This window comes from Leguminivora glycinivorella, chromosome 15, assembly GCF_023078275.1.
Source record: "Leguminivora glycinivorella isolate SPB_JAAS2020 chromosome 15, LegGlyc_1.1, whole genome shotgun sequence".
In the NCBI taxonomy this organism is placed as follows: domain Eukaryota; kingdom Metazoa; phylum Arthropoda; class Insecta; order Lepidoptera; family Tortricidae; genus Leguminivora; species Leguminivora glycinivorella.
This window is the reverse complement of record NC_062985.1, coordinates 14,914,287-14,934,354: the sequence shown is the minus strand read 5'-3', so window position 1 is coordinate 14,934,354 and position 20,068 is coordinate 14,914,287. Positions and strand designations below refer to the sequence as shown.

The 20,068-nt window shown below is 35.7% G+C and overlaps 1 protein-coding gene across 1 annotated transcript in view; it reads left to right on the top strand.

Annotated features, from left to right (window-relative positions):
* The window catches only part of LOC125233914 (protein CEPU-1-like), a 116,099-nt gene extending 114,731 nt beyond the window's left edge, over positions 1 to 1,368 (top strand). The window contains exon 10 of the mRNA XM_048140086.1: positions 450 to 1,368. Within this exon, the coding sequence (XP_047996043.1) occupies positions 450 to 655 (206 nt within the window). The 3' untranslated portion in view covers positions 656 to 1,368. The remainder of the gene's footprint in view (positions 1 to 449) is intronic.
* The last annotated feature ends 18,700 nt before the right edge of the window (positions 1,369 to 20,068 follow it).

Below are 20,068 nucleotides of genomic sequence, written 5' to 3'. Positions count from 1 at the left end.
ATGTATAAAAGGGGAATATAATATCGCTGACACTTATATTCCAATTTTCTTTTTATTATTATAAATGGGCTTACTCTTATCCATGCAAGTTTCTGGGTCAATTCAATATTCACGAGTTAGTTGTAACCTCTACATGGTGTAATTTTTATAACCCGCATTAGTTTCTGGATGTAAAAAAAATCTGGTTGTACGAAAAAAAAATCTAAATAATGTTTCCATTATTTTATTTTCTCAAATATCGTGTTTTCCTTAATTTTACGTAGACTTCACCACTTTAATCCCATCTCTAAAAGTGATATTACGCACGGAACGATTCGATGGGGCGATTCTGAGTTTTGGGTTTTATATCAGATTTTATGATCTCTTCCTTAAGTGTTGCCGATCATAAAAATTACAGCCCGTAGTTCGGATTTTGTTTCAAAAATGTTAAGATATTGTTCTTGTTTTAGATACAATGCAAAACGTCATCGAGCAGTCCGTCCTAGACAACAACTGGCTGCCGACGGCCGAGTCCACGGGCTCCAAAGCCCACCAGGCCCTACCGCTTCCTCTTCTAGCCGCTGCCCTAGTGCTTCCTCACTTCAACTGTATCGTATATACCCTCCAATCATTATACTCGCTCGTTAGAACTAAACAGCAACTCCATACAAGATGATAAGATTAAAGCCGTTTGGAAATCAGTGTCAATTTAACATTTTACACCATAGATAGTTGTTGTTTAAATAGATATTAATATATTGGTGATTCCATGTAAACGTGACGTTTGTGTCCATTTTATTGCGTATTAATTTATGACGCGGATGTTTATATTAATTTATTTCACATGTGTGTTACTTTTATCTCTCGCCAATGCATGAATTTTTGGACGATTAATTGTGAATAAGCAAGTTTTTGGTCACATTCGTTACGCTCTGCCGTGGAATTGCACATCTGGATTTTTTGCCGATATTTAATGTCTGTATTTTGCGTGTCATTTGCAAAAACATCCGATTTTATATCGATATCCAACTTAACCATGTTAACGTTTTTTTTTTTAATAACAATGCCACTGACAGTGTGTTTAACATTCATGATTTAAGCATAAAATATTTAGTTTTTTCGTATTCGAGGTGTATCATATTTCTAGAATATCAGTATCAAAAGTAACGTTCCTTCTAATAAAATCGTCACTTGGCAATTTGTTAGCAGTGACATGTCCAATACAGATCGTAGCTCAAAATTAATTGACTTGTATAATTTTTGTATCAGTTCTTCAAAAGAAGTTATAGGTGTGACAGAATAGGCTAGTTTCCTACTAGTCAAATCAGCTTCTTTTTATGAACTGTCAAAACGATTTGTTAATATGGAATTACTATGAAATACTGTGGAGTGACGTCACGGTCAATTCATTTACTTTATATCTTTCTCTTTCACTTATTAAATAAAAATACTGTTTAAAAATAACTACTGTCCATATTTTTCTTCTAATTATGTGGTGTTTTATTACGTGCACTGCATTAAATATTTTATTTTAAGTATAGGAAACTAGCCTATTGTTGCGTTTCGGTCGCAACGGAGGATAAAAAACTGACACTGGCTAGGCCGGTGTAAGCGTTACGTGAAATTAAAATTAAAATGTTCCCTGTATCCAACTCAAAGAGTTAATTAAAACACTGTAATTACACAGTTGTCAGTGCAAGTGACATTTAATCAGTTGTTTTTGGCGTGCAGCATTTTAAATAATAATTAAAGTTTACTCAACTATAATAAAATTATTTTGGATGATTTTAAACGACCTATTTTTTGTCTAAATGAAAAAATAGATTTCCATACCTGTCGGCTATTTCACTGTGCCTATTTCTGGGTTGATACGTACTCAACATTGTTACTCAGCGTCAATATTTCGTCACTACTTTTAAAAAATCTCGTATCTCATGCTTCTCCTCAAAGTTAAAACGCAGTAAGTCTATATGCTTTCCATATATATTTACTACAATTTTCTTTTCATTGACAGACGAAGATACAAGTTTTTTTAAAAGTAGTGACGATTTCCTTGTTGCAATGAACGACGAAATGTCACTGTCGCATGTCGGACGACAATTGTCACTATTCTGAAATAACCACTGTCAGTTTTCGGTCATCTGAAACAGTTTAAACATACAATTGATTACTTGATAACTGTATAGTAAATATTTTCCATAAAGAAATGTGAAAAACTAGTCAGTCTTTACCTAAGCATATCAATAACAATGTATAAATATAAATCAATGATACATAAAATATTGTTAATGTACATAATATTAATGATAAAATTCATTTTGTTTGACAAAACAATGTGGTGTTGCCAATTAGTTTAGGACTTTATAATATATTTGCTAAACATTATTGAAGATGAAATAAATTACGATCTGGATATTCTGGATTAATTATTAATTACCATAATGTACTCAAAATTAATAGACTTTATAAACAGGTTACATACATGTACTATGTAATAAATGAGCTGATCGTAAATAGAAAATACATATTAATATCAATGTTCTGTTGAAATAATATGTCCATTTACGAACTAGTTTTACATTATATTGTCTTCGGTTACCGCGATAGTTACTTGTGAAAACTATGGAAACGGATTACATCGCGTAATTTTACATTGTCTTATACTTACACGATTTTTAAAAATTTTTTTCTCTTGAGTCTATTTATTATTCAAAGTAGACGGTCCTCGGTTCTATACGGGCGGCCGAAAACTTTTAAAGATATGTACTTAAAAATACAAACGGGACTTAATCGTGTATAGCTATTTCAACTATTTAATCTCCGACGTTTTAATGACGTCGATGGCCACGCGGTCTCGGAGAAAACTGGCTAAAAGTTGACATTATTCCACACATGACAATGCCGTCCTTGATACGTCGGAGGTTATAATTTAGACTGTCCCGTTTGCAATATTAAGGAACAATTTTACCATTCATATTCATTAAAAAAAGTGACTGTTTTGAATTCCTGCTTGTCATGTTCGTAAGCGTTATTTAGTTTTAGGAAAATGTTATGTAAATATCGCCAGCTTAGAATTAACACAATTTTATTACATCATAATCTAGGTCCGTATTAATTAGAATAAGTTTATAAAATATGGTAAGAATGTAAATATTAAAATTATATAATAAAACTGATTTGTAAATGTGTTGTTTTATTTTTGTGTAAAAGCAATTGACATTCGAATAGGGGAAAGAAACAAGAAATAAGTAACTCATAGTTTTAATTTTTTTTATACACCAAATAAACGCTTCTTTCTTTCTTTCTTTCTTTCTTTCTTTCTTTCTTTCTTTCTTTCTTTCTTTCTTTCTTTCTTTCTTTCTTTCTTTCTTTCTTTCTTTCTTTCTTTCTTTCTTTCTTTCTTTCTTTCTTTCTTTCTTTCTTTCTTTCTTTCTTTCTTTCTTTCTTTCTTTCTTTCTTTCTTTCTTTCTTTCTTTCTTTCTTTCTTTCTTTCTTTCTTTCTTTCTTTCAGTCGGTACTACCATAGAGGAACAAGTCAGGAAAGAGTTGTAACTCCATACATCAGTAAACACAAGTTATTTGTAGTGGAATCTAGCGTCAATCACGCGTAAATTATCAATACCACTACTCGACACTAGGTGTCAACAGTGTCGCGTCTGCCAAAAATGTAATATTAAAACAGTTTACACCTTATATTACAAGCAGAAGGAATTGAAAACAGAGTACTGATACTATTGTAATATTAGCTAAAAATTGTTGAGCATTAGAATTTTTGTTCGTCGCGGCATCTATTGACAAGTAGCGGTACTGATAACTTACGCTAGTTGACGCGTGATTGACGCGTGGATGACGCTAGATGTCACTACAAATACCTTGCAAAACGCGACTCTCCACTATTTGCACCCAACGTGTGCTGGGTTTCTTCGGCCATCTGAGCAGAACCGCACCAGATAGTCTAGAGAAACTCACAATCACGGGACGCATGGCAAGGAAGCGAAGAAGTGGAAGCATGGGCACGCGTTGGGCAGACAGAATAACGTCTGTGACAAAGACCACTTTGCAGGCTAGCATGCACCGGGCCCAGGATCGAGTAGCGTGGAGACAACTGGTGAAGAGCATCCACATTCGTCACGTCCCTCAGGCATGAGGATACGACAAAGAAGAAGAAGGAGTTCTTTACAACTCTTTTCTTATTTTCTTACTGCTGGATTTAGCGTCTATTTCAATGTCCAATGAAAAACTAGGTAGGTAAGGCGAAAAGGTACAATATCCAAGAAACATTGGTTTTGGTGGCTAAACAGACTTCAATATTTTTATAATAAGATTATTACTGTCGCGAATTTCATGGAATCCATTTATACTGCTGATAATGCAATATATTAAAAACAAGATAGTTTTTAAATTTCTTTATTTCATTATTTTACTTCAAAATATAAATTATTCTTCAAAAATATTTAGTCCCAGTGCAGTGTTAGTTTTAAAAGTAGCAGAATACCATTAGGACTAACACTGGAATTTGAGTAGTATCATGTCCTCTACGTTCTCTTATTGGGAATATAGGTGTGAATTTCCAGATGGATGGGTCCCGACTACGGCAAAGCAAAAAGAAAAGACAGTTATGATTTTGACCGGTAGTATTTTATTAACCCCCGACGCAAAAACGACGGGGTGTTATAAGTTTGACGTGTCTGTCTGTCTGTCTGTTTATTTGTCTGTGTGTGTGTCTGTCTGTGGCATCGTAGCTACCGAACGGATGAACCGATTTCGATTTAGTTTTTTTTTGTTTGAAAGCTGACTTAGTCGGGAGTGTTCTTAGCCATGTTTTTCTTTCATTTGATGCGGTAGTCGAACATTTACCCCACGGTATTACTATGGCAGCATTTTCGCCCAGACCCATTGAGATGGATTATTTGATGTTTATTCTTTAGATTATTTTATTTGTCTATCGAAAATCTTAAAAAGATAATTTTAGATAGCGATCAAAGTGAAATGTCACTCATATTTTTCCCAGATACTTTTTTTGCCACAAGTTATGCCCAAGACGTCTGACAACCATTAAGTACCTACTTACCTAAATATTTGATGGATTTAGGAAAGAGGTATTTTATTGGTACAATAAATTTATTTCATTATTAAAATAACTTGCATTTTACCCTTATTCAGTAATTATTAAAATTAACTGAAGCATATTGTTATAATTTATAGTTATAGCAAAACACCCTGGATCTATTCTTGACCTTAATAACACAAAAAGATAATCAAGAAATAAACGAAAAAGCTAACGAGTACATGTGTTATTTATGTTTCTATCTCTATCAGATAAAATTCTCGAGATAATGTGACAAAAATGTGTCAGATTAATCAGATTCCCCGAAATGATTGGATTATTTCTTTGAAATTATTATCCCTTTATAAATACTGCTTTGAGCAGACTTTGACTTTAAGTTTCTAAATGTGACTTTCTTTACCTAAAGAACGAAGGATGTTTCAAAATTCTAACATAAAAATCCATACTAATATCACATATAAATGGGATAGTGTGTGTGTCTGTTTGTTTGTCCGTCTTTCACAGCAAAACGGAGCGACGAATTGACGTGATTTTGTAAGTGGAAATAGTTGAAGGGATGGAGAGTGACAAAGGCTACTTTTTGTCTCTTTCTAATGCGAGCGAAGCCGTGGACAAAAGCTAGTTACAAATAAATATTACAGGACATTCTTAACACTAGGCTTGTGTCGTTCACGAACTATGAACCGTTAGGAATAAAATCTCATCAATGACCGAAATGAACTGAATCTTTCCGTGCTCTGTGAATCGGTCTTTGCTCATTTAGTTCAGTATAGGATCGGCGAGCGCGAGCGGTTCGGAACGAGAACGAGTGTGTGACTGCGCCGACCGAGAGCGGGAGCTACTTAGCAGAGCAACACAAAAACGTCAAGTTTTCATATTAGGCTTCGGTTACTTACAATCTTTTGGCCCGGAATGTTATTATCTGTGGACTATTCGTATCATTTTGACACTATTCGTTCCCATTCGTTTTGATCTTTCCGACAGTAGTGGTCGCTGGTCTAACTGAACTAAATGAGCAAAAGACCTAAAAGAGCGAACTAGTTCGTGGGAGCGATTGAACGAGATCGGAGCGCTCCGATCAACGAACGAAACGGCACAAGCCTACTTAACACCTGGCCCCGTAGCCGAATGGCATTTCTCCGACGCGAAACGAAAACGAAACGCCGCGAAAGTTAGTCTGGTTCTGTCACGCCAATACGCAAGAGCGATAGAGATAAGAGAAACGCTCGTAGATATCTATTTCTATCGCTCTTGCGTACTGGCGCGACCGAGCCAGACTACCTTTCGCGGCGTTTCGTTTTTGTTTGGCGTCGCAGAAATGCCATTCGGCTACGTGCCACACCTGGCCATTATCGCACATGAAACATATTCAGAACCCTTCAAACACGGAACGGCACAAATATTCCAAGCTATCGGTCGGGGTTAGAGACTAGAACCTTGTATTTGCGTGTCCCAACTTCGGCAACTCTTTGTGATGCAAATCTTAGAGCGAACACAATTAAAATGTTAATTAATTTGCGAAAGCATAAAATTGCGCGGTGCCTATTTACTGGCCATGTAAAAGTATAATTTACTAAATGTTGGAGTGTTGTTTTAAAATTTTAATTAAGAGACGTGGCCTGAATAATCTGATCTTTTCATTTTGTACACTTGGAGAGGATTATGAAAATGTAATGTCTGTATGGTTGTTCTGGAAACGTCCTCGTTTGCGGTTTGGTTCCGAATTTGAATGCGGCTCATGATACGTGAGTGCCAAAGTTTATTCAGATAAAGCTGGTTCAACATTGCTTTGTTTTTCTAACGGTATTTGAACAGTGTAACAGCCGTTTCATATTCAATTAAATTTTAGGGTAATGGGTAAGGTGGAAGTACAAGTTCTCTACACGCTAAATACTTAGCCAATGGATGACATCCTTTTTGTCACATTTAGTGACAACTAGCTTTTTCCCGCGGCTTTGCTCGCGTTAGAAAGAGACAAAAAGTAGCCCACTAAGTCAATTCGTAGCTCAGTTTTGCCGTGAAAAACGGACAAGCAAACAGACACAAACACTTTCCCATTTATAATATTAGTATGGATCATTATCCTTCGGACTTTTTGTAGCATAGCGTGTTTCTAAAATCCTTGAAGCCGTTTGTGAAATTATCGAAGTTAAAACTAAATCAACTAATATTGAAGGCGAGCAGTGCGTGGTACTTTCAACTTACCCACGTCTTCCATCGATACTTGCGATTTTGCCAAAGTCAATGTTGTGATGATTTGAATGCATAAAGAATGGTGTTTGGTGTTTGGTTACGATTTTACGAGATCTCATAAGGCGGTACCTGATAAAATTTACAAGGCGTTGAGGCCAGAATAAATAGTTACCTGCGTTTCAAGTTAAAGAATCTGCATAAAAGGCCATCAACATTTCGTCACTACTTTTAAAAAAACTTGTATCTTCGTCTGTCAATGAAAAGAAAATTGTAGTAAGTATGTATGGAATGCATATAGACTTACTGCGTTTTAACTTTGAGGAATAGCGTGAGATACGAGATTTTTTAAAAGTAGTGACGATTTTATTTTTAAATATCAATAATGACTGACAAGGTGATTCAACCAATATGACAGTAGAAATAACTCAGCGATAGCATGAAGTATTTGGATGAATACATGCTATTTTGTGTTGGTGGCTGATTTGGTGTTGACATAAATTATTTTATTGCTTTAGCTTTTGACAATTCTGGAATTATACCTAAGTTCATAATTACTACTTTTCATTAATTGACTATCCTAATTCTACTTTACTGTCTTTTTTTATTGTATAATGATTGCATGCTCATAGTTAGTTAATTAGTACCTTCATGTACAAACTGTAAATAATTTTTCATGTTGATGTTATGTCGACGGGATACTCTGTCTAAATATTTTACTTATAAGATCTTATTGTAACGTATTCATGCAAATAAATATTTCTATTTCTATTTCTATATTTTTAACATTGACAGATCGGTATTGTATCGCGTCGCATGACATCGCGGTTGCCACCGATATCAATTTTATGGATTATTATCTCATACGATGCGTTTTCCATTGTGAAGTCGAGAGCGCCAATCAAAAGGATTTCAACACCAATAAATCGACATCTTTCCTAGGCTCATTTAGCATGTCCTTACGAAGTCATTTTGTATAATGTCTATGGCGGTATCGTTGATTGAGTCGTCTACACAATCGCGCATTTTCCCTATCCGACAGTCGTAAAGTCATTATTTTTACCCCGTGTAACACAAAACAATCTTCGAAAACACCAAGACAGTTCAGTAACCAACTCAATTTAACCTGATTTAGTAACACCACGCTTACCGTGTATTACTTTTACACGCAAATGAACATATATCCCGCAGTCGACTCACGCTCCCCCGAGCTACATTTATCTCAGTCTTGAATGAGATATCGTGAGACATGGACAAAGCTGAGATGTTATCGCGCGTCTTCGAGTGGCCACAATGCATAAACTGGGTGATTTACTGTGCCTCTCTTGAGGTAAAGGTAATCAGTTGGAGGGTTTTGTTGCATAAGCATTTTTTCTTTATTATATTAAGGTAAGCGAGCAGATGGATCACCTGATGGTAAGCGATTATCATGGACACCTGCAACAGCGGGGAAGAACCAGCCTTTAATTTGTAAAAAGTACCGATAGGCCGTGAGTTCAAACCTCCCTGACACTCACTATTTAGTACCCATTGATTATTCTGGTTTAAAAAAAAATACAAAGAGAGGGTCAAATATTGTGTGCAATATTTTGCACAAATCTCACAATTTTTTTAAATGCCTGATGGACGTATTGGCCCGGATACATCGTAGGCAACCTTCAAGGTTTTTCTTTGCGATGCAGGAAGCTTCTCGAAAAACGCACTGAATTGCCAAGCTAAGTGAAACTTAATTTAAATAAGGTACAGCCGGGCAAATCTCGCCTGGGGGACAATTATAACTGATCCATTTTTTCCATTGTTACACTATGATGTTGAGTTTTACATGTATCCACTGAACACGCCTACCATATAACCGGTGGACACTGTATTTAATAATGAAAACATTGTAAAACATGGAAAAAATGGACCTCGTACATTTGCTGTACCTTAGCTTAGTGTATTAGGGCATTTTCAAAAACTGGGACCAAATATTAGTGAAAGTTGTTAACAAATATTAACTCGATGTCAGTTTTGTGACGACCATTAAGTATAAAATTACAATAAAAATATTGATTTTATGTTAATTACATAAACTTTAAGCAATAATTTACATTTAGAACATGAAAGAGGTTGGTTTTTAGACAAATTTTATTCTTAGAAATTACAGAAGCGATCAATCAGAATATTGAATAACTTACGTAGGCGTCAATCAGCTTAAGTTTATTTTGCGCTTTTTATTTTTACTAGTCTCCTAAAAATACACAAAGATAAGAATAACTTTAAACAAAAGAAAGATATCCATAGATACAATACAAGGAACCAGGAACATATAATATATGTATGCCTAAATCAAGAACTAAGAGATCTGATTATACAACCAAGGAAATTCTATCAAAATATTCTTGTACAACCTACTGCCTACAGATACATATACTTAACCACTTTACCAGAGAAGGACTTTAGACACAAAATCAAGAGTTTTTTGGAGAAAAGCCCTGTGTATTCTATAAAAGAGTTTCGTGAATTATGTATAAGAAAGAAGTCACCCATCTTAAAGGCCGGCAACGCACCTCCAACACCTCTGGTGTTTCGGGTGTCCATGGGCGGCGGTGATCGCTTACCATCAGGCGACCTGTCTGCTCGTTTGCCTCCTATCCCATAAAAAAAAACAAAGAAGTATTAAACATATTTTTTTTATTTGGAATTTATTAATGTAATGTGTGACGTGCTAAATGTAATGTATTTTACGTGATCAATAAAATATCTTATCTTATCTTATCTTAATTATTGTCGTCACAAAACTGACATCGAGTTAATTTTTGTTAACAACTGTCACTAATTTTGGGTCTCAATTTCTGAAAATGCCCATTAGCAGGTATTTCCATTAAAAAAAAATGTGCAAAATAAAATGAAAAGCCTTGAAAGCCACAAGTATGCCGGCGGGTACAGATTCATTTTAAATGGAGGTGCCTACCTACTCGTATTCTAATTTGATCCATCAATTAGTACGCAAAAGGGTTGGCTACAAACCCATTTTATCCGGTCTCTGGTGTCAAATTTAGCCCCTTTCGGATGCAGGGATCAATTAGATACCTTTCCTATGCAAGGATAAATCAGTAGTACTTTATTTGGGTAACCAAAATGTTAAAATTTAATTAGGCTCGAATCTAACTCCCTACCTTAATATACCGATTTCAAATGAATTTAGTTCTGTGGTAACTTGGTGGTTGGTAGTGGTGTAGTGCTTGCACTATTATAGATAACACGGCATGATAGGTACCTATGACTGTAAGAAGGTAAATTCTTGTTATTAACTGACGTGGTCAGCCAACATGAAGGCCTTTGTGAGACCACTGTCGACTCTGCTGGTGGACACCACAAGGGACCCGACGGCTGGCGCTTATTTCTCGTAACGCATTGCCCTAGCTATACAACGAGGAAACGCTGCCGGATTAATTGGCACCATGCCGCAGGCAGAACAGCTGGATGGGGTGTTTTTTTTTTATCTGTGAGTTGCTGTAGTTTTTTTTAGTGGGTAAGTACTTTTGAAATATTTATAATTTAAGTTACTTTTAGTTTATTATTTGTTTTAGGTAGTTATGTACTATCATTATCAATACCTAAGTACTAACTTATCTGATAAATTAAACTGACCTATACCTATATACATTTTCGTCAAAAGAGATATTGAGTTTACGTAACCAACCTCACTACATTGTTCACTAAATTGATTAAGGCGGTGAAGCAATTGTTGGAGGTCAACGACGTATTAAATTTCATTGAGAAGATAATATTGGTGTTCAAATCGTCTGAGATTATTAAGGCGCAACAGGAGGGCTCAATTCTCCATACAAACTCTCTCGACTATTTCCTAGTCCCTAGTTTTTGAAGTTGAAATGATTTTGTTAGAACATAGATTATTATTATTTTTATCTGTGTAGGACCGTTCAGCTTTTTTGATATTTTTATTATTGTTCGACATCTATTTCTTTGAGATTTGATCTATTAAATTAATTATTGAATTTGTTTGAGAGTATTTTCTATTTTTAAAATGTAATATAGTATTGTGCCCTAATTATGATAATTTAACTTTAACTTTGACATGTAAAATTTTTAATTTTATGAATAAATGAATATGAATATGAATATATTAAGCATATATAGTAAGCAGAGCAAGAATATATAGTAAGCAGGAGGATGATTGTTTCAGCATGTTCCCTCAGGAGACTGCGAAATTTTCTACCTATTCCGACCAAAATTGCGCTTGCCCAAACTCTCCTTCTCCCAATCTTAGACTATGCTGACGTTTCATATCTTGACCTAACGAAGGACCAACTAAATAAACTTGAGCGCATCCAAAATATTTGCATTCGGTTCATATTTGGGTTACGCAAGTATGACCATGTTTCTCACTTTCGCTCACAGCTCAAGTGGCTCCCTATTCGGCTATCGTCGTAACCTTCATAAGTCCCTCTTGTATTGCATTTTATTTCTTCCTACAACTCCCCAGTATCTCAAGGCGCGTTTTAGTTACCTTAATTATGTAAGGTTGTCCCGCAGTCTACTTTTGTCTGTCCCATCTTCTTCTTCAAAATTTTACAACTCCTCTTTTACTTTCAAAGCTGTTCGACTCTGGAACTCTCTACCTCCGGGCATTAGACGGGCTCAATCTATTTCTGTTTTTAAAAAAATGCTTAAAGAACATTATTTATCTCTCCCTTAGTGATCGTATTGCTATTTTTACTCTGTGGTTGGTATGATTGCTGTATATTGTTGGTTTGTTACTATATATTTGTCTTGCTGTATATTACTATTTAAGTATGTTTATGTAAGTCTATTTATATTCTCTTATATGTGTATGTTTATTCAATTTGTGTGTTGGAAATTAGAATAAGTATGATTTTTCATTTCGAAGCACCTACTCTTTCTGATTATGTTTTTTTTATTTCCGCTACCCAAAGGTTGTCTGGTAGAGATCGCTCTTTAGCGATAAGACCGCCTGTTGTCTGCCTCTATTTATAATTATTTGTTTTGTCTCCGCTGTATCTTTTTTCTGTATCTCTTGCTGAGGTGTGCCAATAAAGAGTATTCTATCTATCTATCTATCTATCTATATTTTAAAAGCGCTTGACCGCTTCAAGCGATCAAAACAACATTTTTTTTTAGTCAGTAAAGAGATGCTCAGTTACAAAAGTCGGTGATTTTGGACACGGCGCGAATAGACTTCTCTTTTCATTTCATTCAGTATTCGTTGTAGTAGTTCCTCTCTCAGTCTGCTTAGGTCCTTTCCCGCTGCTAGCGGCACTATGTTTTTTATAATGTATTAATATGTTTTGTATCGTTTTATAACTAAATGTTTTTTTATTTCACTGTTATATTAATTTTATTGAGCTCTAAAATCAATTGAAAACAAAATTAATACATATTATATATATCTAATACGTAGGTACCTAATACGACCTCTTGGTTCAATTTGTGAGCTCAGGAATCAACAATAGCTCCACTGACCTGTCAAACCCGCTTTCCGATCGCGGTCCCGTGACTCCGTCGCCGCAGAGCTCACGGCTCTCATCGAAACATCATGATTTCACGCTTCTGGTGAATATATGGCACTTCAGGGTACGTAACTGAAGGGCACAAACGCTCACGAAACGAAACGCTCGTATATATTTATCTCTGTCGCTCTTGCGTATTGGCGCGACAGAGTCAGACTACCTTTCGCGGCGTTTCGTTTTCGTTTCGCATCGCAGAAATGCCATTCGGCTACGGCACCAGAGGAAGAATTAGATGCTCCCATTTTGATCCTGCTTTGATCAGATCAAACGTATCCTACACACACACCTTATAAAACAAAGTCCCCTGCCACGTCTGCATGTGTGTGTTTTTTAAACTCAAAAGGTTTGCACCTATGAATAGAGTGAGGAAAGTTTAGGTATATAATTTGTTGAGATTTTTTTTGAATTGGTTGAAATATGACGATATTTGCTATTCGATTCGGAGAAAATTCCGCTGACTGAGAGCTTTAATCGAAAACGCTGCCCAAACCGTTTGAGCTATATAAAAATAATGTACGGCGAAATTGTGTCTCTCTAATAGGTTTACAAAAAAGTCTGCGATGGCATACGAGTATGTCTATCTTTTGCGGATAACTTGTTATAACCATTTTTATGATAATCCCCGTGAGTAGCTGGGGCGGGCCGTTAGTTTTCTTTAAATATGAACTACATTTAGGTACAAAGGGTAGCGGTTACTTCTCTAAGTCAAAGTGATTGTCACTTCGTCCTTCCCTTGCGGTACTCTTTTGATGACAATGCAATTTAGGCCGACTAGTGAGAGCGCCCAAGGGCTTTCTCGAGCAATGCGAAATTCTGATACTGCTGAGCCTTGGTAGTCGAAACTGCAGGAAGTGTTGCGTTAGCCATTGTAACAATATCCTCGTTCGTGTGTAAATATCAAATAACAGACGAATAATAAGGCTAGTGAGAGTACTGAGTAAACCATATTGGGAAACAGATTTTAAATTGAAATTGAAATTTCATTGTTGCCACAGAAACGAATTAACAAATTAGCAAGTAGGTACAAAAAAAACTTAACTAATACTAAATTAAATCTAAGTACTAAATTTAGACTTTTAAGTTTAGTCTTAGTTTCTTATAATAATTATAATTATGTAAATATTTTCAAAGCTGTATTAAATGTAGCTATTATTTTATCTTATACAAATTAAACAATAATGTGGCGAATGGTTTTGGTATCGGCATGATGCTGAGAATGCCAGCCCACGTAGGTGACAAAAGTAAGAAGGTGCTCAGTAATTCGAGTCAAATTTATTTTATTTATGTTTTTATTTCATTTTTGTACATGTACAAATATGTCTAAACCTAAGCCTCATGAGTGTTGACGTTTTAAAATACGTTTTTTCGGTAGTGTTAACGTCACTGAGATTACGAGTATATAATTATGTAATTTTTGGTCCTAGTGAGTAACCGTTTGGAGGCGCTGGTTTTTCACGAATTGCCACTTTTCATGACGTTTACTCTAAAGAGTAACGTAATTTAAGAAGATACAAAGTAGAAACTGCGCTGCCGTGCTATCGGGGAGTTACAGAGTCACTGCGAAATATATAACTAACATAGAAAAGGTAGTAGAGGCAGGCATGCATGGTCGCGCGATAAATGATAAAACATCAGTCCGCTATCACACTACTTGTGACTTCGATGTTTTATGGCACTTTTGTAAACGTAATTTAAGAAAAAACTTACAAAAAAAATCTATGCTTGCATGCAAGATTTAAAGCGAAACGTGCAGTAGGAAGTATTAACGTTGACCGAACTAGCATACTGATGTGCCGACGGAAATTTTCACCTAGGAAAACTTCGGAAACTTTCCATACTTTGTATGGACAATTGTATGGATGGAGATTTTCCATTTCATAAATTTAAATTCCCTTTATTTTTCGTGAAACTTTCGTGAATTTTTCAAGAAGATGTTTTTGGAAAACTTTCGCAACTTGCACATCACTAAACTAGCATATCAAATTTAATATGAACGGTACGTTTCCGAGAAAATCCGATGGAAAACTATTACACTACTTCTATAGGCAGTGCATTGTATAGGCATAGATTATGGTATAGGTCACTCAACCTGAATAACATCCCTGTTAAATGACGTGTGTGGATTCTGGGTGGAATGAACAATTGATTCAGTAACCCTACGAACTGTGTGCGATCAGGGGGGTTACCATGACGTACTAAAGACGTTCAGTTTAGGTTGAGAGAAAGGGACACAGCTATAGCAGTTACATAGCTCCGTCCCTCTCTCTCAACCTAAACTGAACGGCTTTAGCACGTCATGGTAACCCCCCAGGGCCCGTAAATCTGTCAGACGCCATCGGTTTGTCGTTGCTTTCAACTAGAATAGTTTATGTCAATAAAGGTAACATTCAGATTCAGACTATTGGTGTACGAGCTGGTACTTCCCTCATTTTATTTCATCATCATCATATCAGCCCTTTATCACCCACAGCTGAGCATAGGCCTATCTTCTAGTACACCACTTTTCCCGGTCCTGGGCTAGTCTCATCATATTGTGACCCGCAATTTTCCATATGTCGTCGACCCAACCCAACAAGCCAACGGATACCAGGCACTTCTTATATTTGTAAGCGGCCACCATTCCGTTAACATTTTAGTCCACCAGCCACAACTCTGCCTAGCAACATGTCCCGCCCAACTCCGCTTTGGTTTGGTAATGACATTTTATTTATATTGTTAGAAGTATCAAGTGGCGATGGAATTTGCTGCACTATACTGGAATTACTGGATCATTTAAAAATAAGAAATCACAATCTGAATAGTCCTCCGTATCACCTTACTCGTTGTTGAGAGTACTAAAACAAAACGGAAGAATAATAATCGTACAAAAACAAAAGTTACAGTGACAATGGCCTTTTTAACAATAGATATTTCTAGGTGAATTGAAAAAGTTAATCGTTATTCACGTTTTCCATCAAGGCCCTTCCCATAGATTGTAAAGATGTCTAGATATTATATAGTCTGACGTAAATAAAAGAGAAAGGTATGAATACGGAGTCTCGGAAAGCAAGCACAATCTGCAGGAATTTATTACTGTACAATCCGTCCCTAAAATCACACCTCGTAAAATGGCGATCAAATAATATATGAAAGAGGTGCTTTCTTACGTACGCAGTTTAAGCTACAGGTAAACGGGTACCATTCTTCTATGTGAGATGTGACAGGTCGACTGGTCACGTTTTTGACAAACGGGAACTGTGAGGTAACCAAGAGCGCGTGGGCGGAGCGAACCAGAGCGAGAGTGACCATACTGTACGATAGTACTTACTCTTTATTATACTGCGCCGAAAACACAAAAAAGTTGTCAGTTGTAAGACATAGCAAAGTGGGTCCGTTAGAAACTATTGACAAACAAAACAAATTAAAAGACAGGACGTATCCGAACCGACCGATTCGTTCCCGGGGTACCTTTCCGCGTCAATAATAAATACACGTCCAACCCGAAAGGATGGATAATTGTTCTATTTGTCGGGAGAGGGTTGAGGAGGGTCGATAGCCACTCGACCTCGTAATTTATTTATTTCGAGGTGTCGGAGTGACATGTTACAGTCGACGTCAGATGTATCGGTACGGACACAGTGCTCACAAATATCGAAACACGCACGTAAACGTCTCGACAATAGGCTGCCTGACCCTTTTTTAGGGTTCCGTAGTCAACTACGAACCCTTATAGTTTCGCCATATCTGTCTGTCTGTCTGTCTGTCTGTCCGTCCGTCCGTCCGTCCGTCCGCGGATAATCTCAGTAACCGTTAGCACTAGAAAGCTGAAATTTGGTACCAATATGTATTTCAATCACGCCGACAAAGTGAAAAAATAAAAAATGGAAAAAAATGTTTTATTAGGGTACCCCCCCCTACATGTAAAGTGGGGGCTGATATTTTTTTTTCATTCCAACCTCAACGTGTGATATATTGTTGGATAGGTATTTAAAAATGAATAAGGGTTTACTAATATGGTTGTCTGATAATATAAAATTTATTACCTACCTATTTTCTGTAATAATTGTAAAACTTTAATTTGATAATATTAGTATTTTCGGAAATAATCGCTCCTAAAGGAAAAAAAAGTGCGTCCCCCCCCCCTCTAACTTTGGAACCGTATGTTTAAAAAATATGAAAAAAATCACAAAAGTAGAACTTTATAAAGAATTTCTAGGAAAATTGTTTTGAACTTGATAGGTTCAGTAGTTTTTGAGAAAAATACGGAAAACTACGGAACCCTACACTGAGCGTGGCCCGACACGCTCTTGGCCGGTTTTTAAAGTCTCTCTTTTAATTATTAATTACTATGACCCCAAAACAAATATTGCTGTATTTTATTGTGACTTAAAACCGCAAAAAATATTTTTAACTTTATTTTATTTAATCAGGCAAAAACAATATCAACCATGTTAGTCTACAGATTATCTGTGCTTGTCGCCATTCGGCTGGAAAACATTTTCTGACATTCAAATATAAATGTCATTTATGATTCGACATGAAGTTAGGTTAGGTAGGAATCCTATGACGTCACTACATGGCCGACAGCCTTTACGGTGTCCGAAATAAAAAAAAATATACCTAGCTCATTATTAGTCAAAAACACGTAGTCATTATGCACTTTTAATACGTCAAACCTTTAAATATTGGTTTCTTAAGTCAAATGATATGAGTCTAGTATAGCCTTTACAGGTGTTTCGATATTTCTGAGGACTTTGTACGCTCCTGTACATCTGATGGTACGCATCCGTATGAACGAAGGCTGATTAGCAATTCTCGCGTTGACAGAGGATGGATATGTTTGAACTGTTATTTTGGTACGAGTTTTACAAAATTGGCTAAGGGTATATGCTGGTCACGTAATGCAAAGTGCCTAACGTAAAATGTGTCTAATTTTTCGCAAACATTTGAAGTTGGTATTTTCATACTCTTCCTGTTTTATCTGTCGTAATTGAATATTTAGTGTAACCTCCAACGGTGCTGGCCGTAATTTTTAATTACAAATATCAATCAATTGCATTTATCATAAATTGTAGTAAATTCATTATCTACAATTGCCTTTGCATCAGATGTTAGTTGTCTATTTAATGGCCACTTGCACCACTCGCACTCAAGGTAAGAGGGTTGTCAAACTTTCTCAAACGCTTATATCCATACTAATATTATAAATGGGAAAATGTGTGTGTCTGTATGTTTGTCCGTCTTTCACGGCAAAACGGAACGACCAATTGGCGTGATTTTTTAAGTGGAGATAGTTGAAGGGATGGAAAGTGACATAGGCAATTTTTTGTCTCCTTCGAACGCGAACGAAACCGCGGGAAAAAGCTAGTATGTTATGTATAATCATTTAATAAGTGCTTAGGGTCTACATATAAGTGAGGCACATGAACACGTGACTAAAATTTCCGCAGAATCTATTGCAATGTCTAATTTACGAAATTACCAACCGATTTCATTTTACAAAACCTCAAATCTGACCAATTCCCATCATTTGTTACATGAAATTACGGAAAGGCGTCGCTTATTTGTCGTCCGTGGGAAAAAAGGAAAAAAATCCACCGGCACATTGTTTGTTGACAGATGCCCACAATAACGTCCTCGCCTCGTTTCGAATTTCCTTGTTTTTCTTCGATAACGAAAAATGTTGCGGCGCGAACAAAACATTTTATGCCACACGCCTAAGCTTGCAAAGGTGTAACGCAAAAATAACATAATTGTCACACGAAATCCCTTTCATAGCTTTGTAAAATGGGTTGTGAGAGTAACGATTTGAACCGATAGTACATAATTATTTTTACACATACTGAAATAGATATTGCGAAAAAATATTAAGTTAAAAGTATGCTTAAAGAACATTATTTATCTCTCCCTTAGTGATCGTATTGCTATTTTTACTCTGTGGTTGGTATGATTGCTGTATATTGTTGGTTTGTTACTATATATCTGTCTTGCTGTATATTACTATTTAAGTATGTTTATGTAAGTCTATTTATATTCTCTTATATGTGTATGTTTATTCAATTTGTGTGTTGGAAATTAGAATAAGTATGATTTTTCATTTCGAAGCACCTACTCTTTCTGATTATGTTTTTTATTTCCGCTACCCAAAGGTTGTCTGGTAGAGATCGCTCTTTAGCGATAAGACCGCCTGTTGTCTGCCTCTATTTATAATCATTTGTTTTGTCTCCGCTGTATCTTTTTTCTGTATCTCTTGCTGAGGTGTGCCAATAAAGAGTATTCTATCTATCTATCTATCTATCTATTAAGTTTATAAAATTATCTACATACATGTTCTTGATTATTCCGGATCTGAACTATTTCTATTGCTATTTTCGATCTAAACTGCAGACAAACAGTGCCTGTGCGAAAAATATTAGCATAGTAAATGCAGACAAAACACGGCTTTAATGACTCTATTCTTCTTTATAAAAAAAATTGCAACCTACTCGTACCTACTTACTTTAATTGAAATTTCGTCACTACTTTAAAAAAAAAAACTCGTATCTTCGTCTGTCAATGAAAAGAAAATTGTAGTAAGTATGTATGGAATGCATATAGACTTACCTACTGCGTTTTAACTTTGAGGAACAGCGTGAGATACGATATTTTTTAGTGACGATTTATTAAGGTAATAAAACTTAAATAACAAGAGAAGAAACTTAAACTTAAATTAACAAACTTAAAAATTATAATATCTCTTTATTTACATGAACATATTTACATAATTATATAAGAAAAAATTAAATAAAAAACTAATCTAAAATATTATGGCTAAGCATTGCATTTCTAAGCTCCTCTTGGATTACAAAATACTTGGAACATACAAGTAAGGGCCCATTTAGACGGTTCGAGAACTCGCATACGAGTTTTATTACATTGCGGTATTTGATGGCTGTGCAAAATTGTATGTACCTACCCTCAACATCCCGCAATGTAACTAAAATCGTATGCGAGTTCGCACGCCGTCTAAATCAGGTCTAATGTCTGAATACTACTTGTATGCTACGACTTGCTTTGATCCGGTTCCTTCTAATATAAAACTATTACGTCAAAGTTTTTCTACTCCAAAAGCGACGTATGTATCGTTTTTCTTATAAAGAACTAATGCTTTATTTTATTATGGTTTCTGTTTTTTTTAAATGCACAGTTAACTCAATAGCATTTCAAAATACGTACTGTTTAACACAATGAAACAAACCGCCGAGCGGGCACTATCTCCAAACGAGATTGTTCTCCTACTTAAAAGTTTGAAACAGAAGTCTAGCCGGCTGTTATTCTA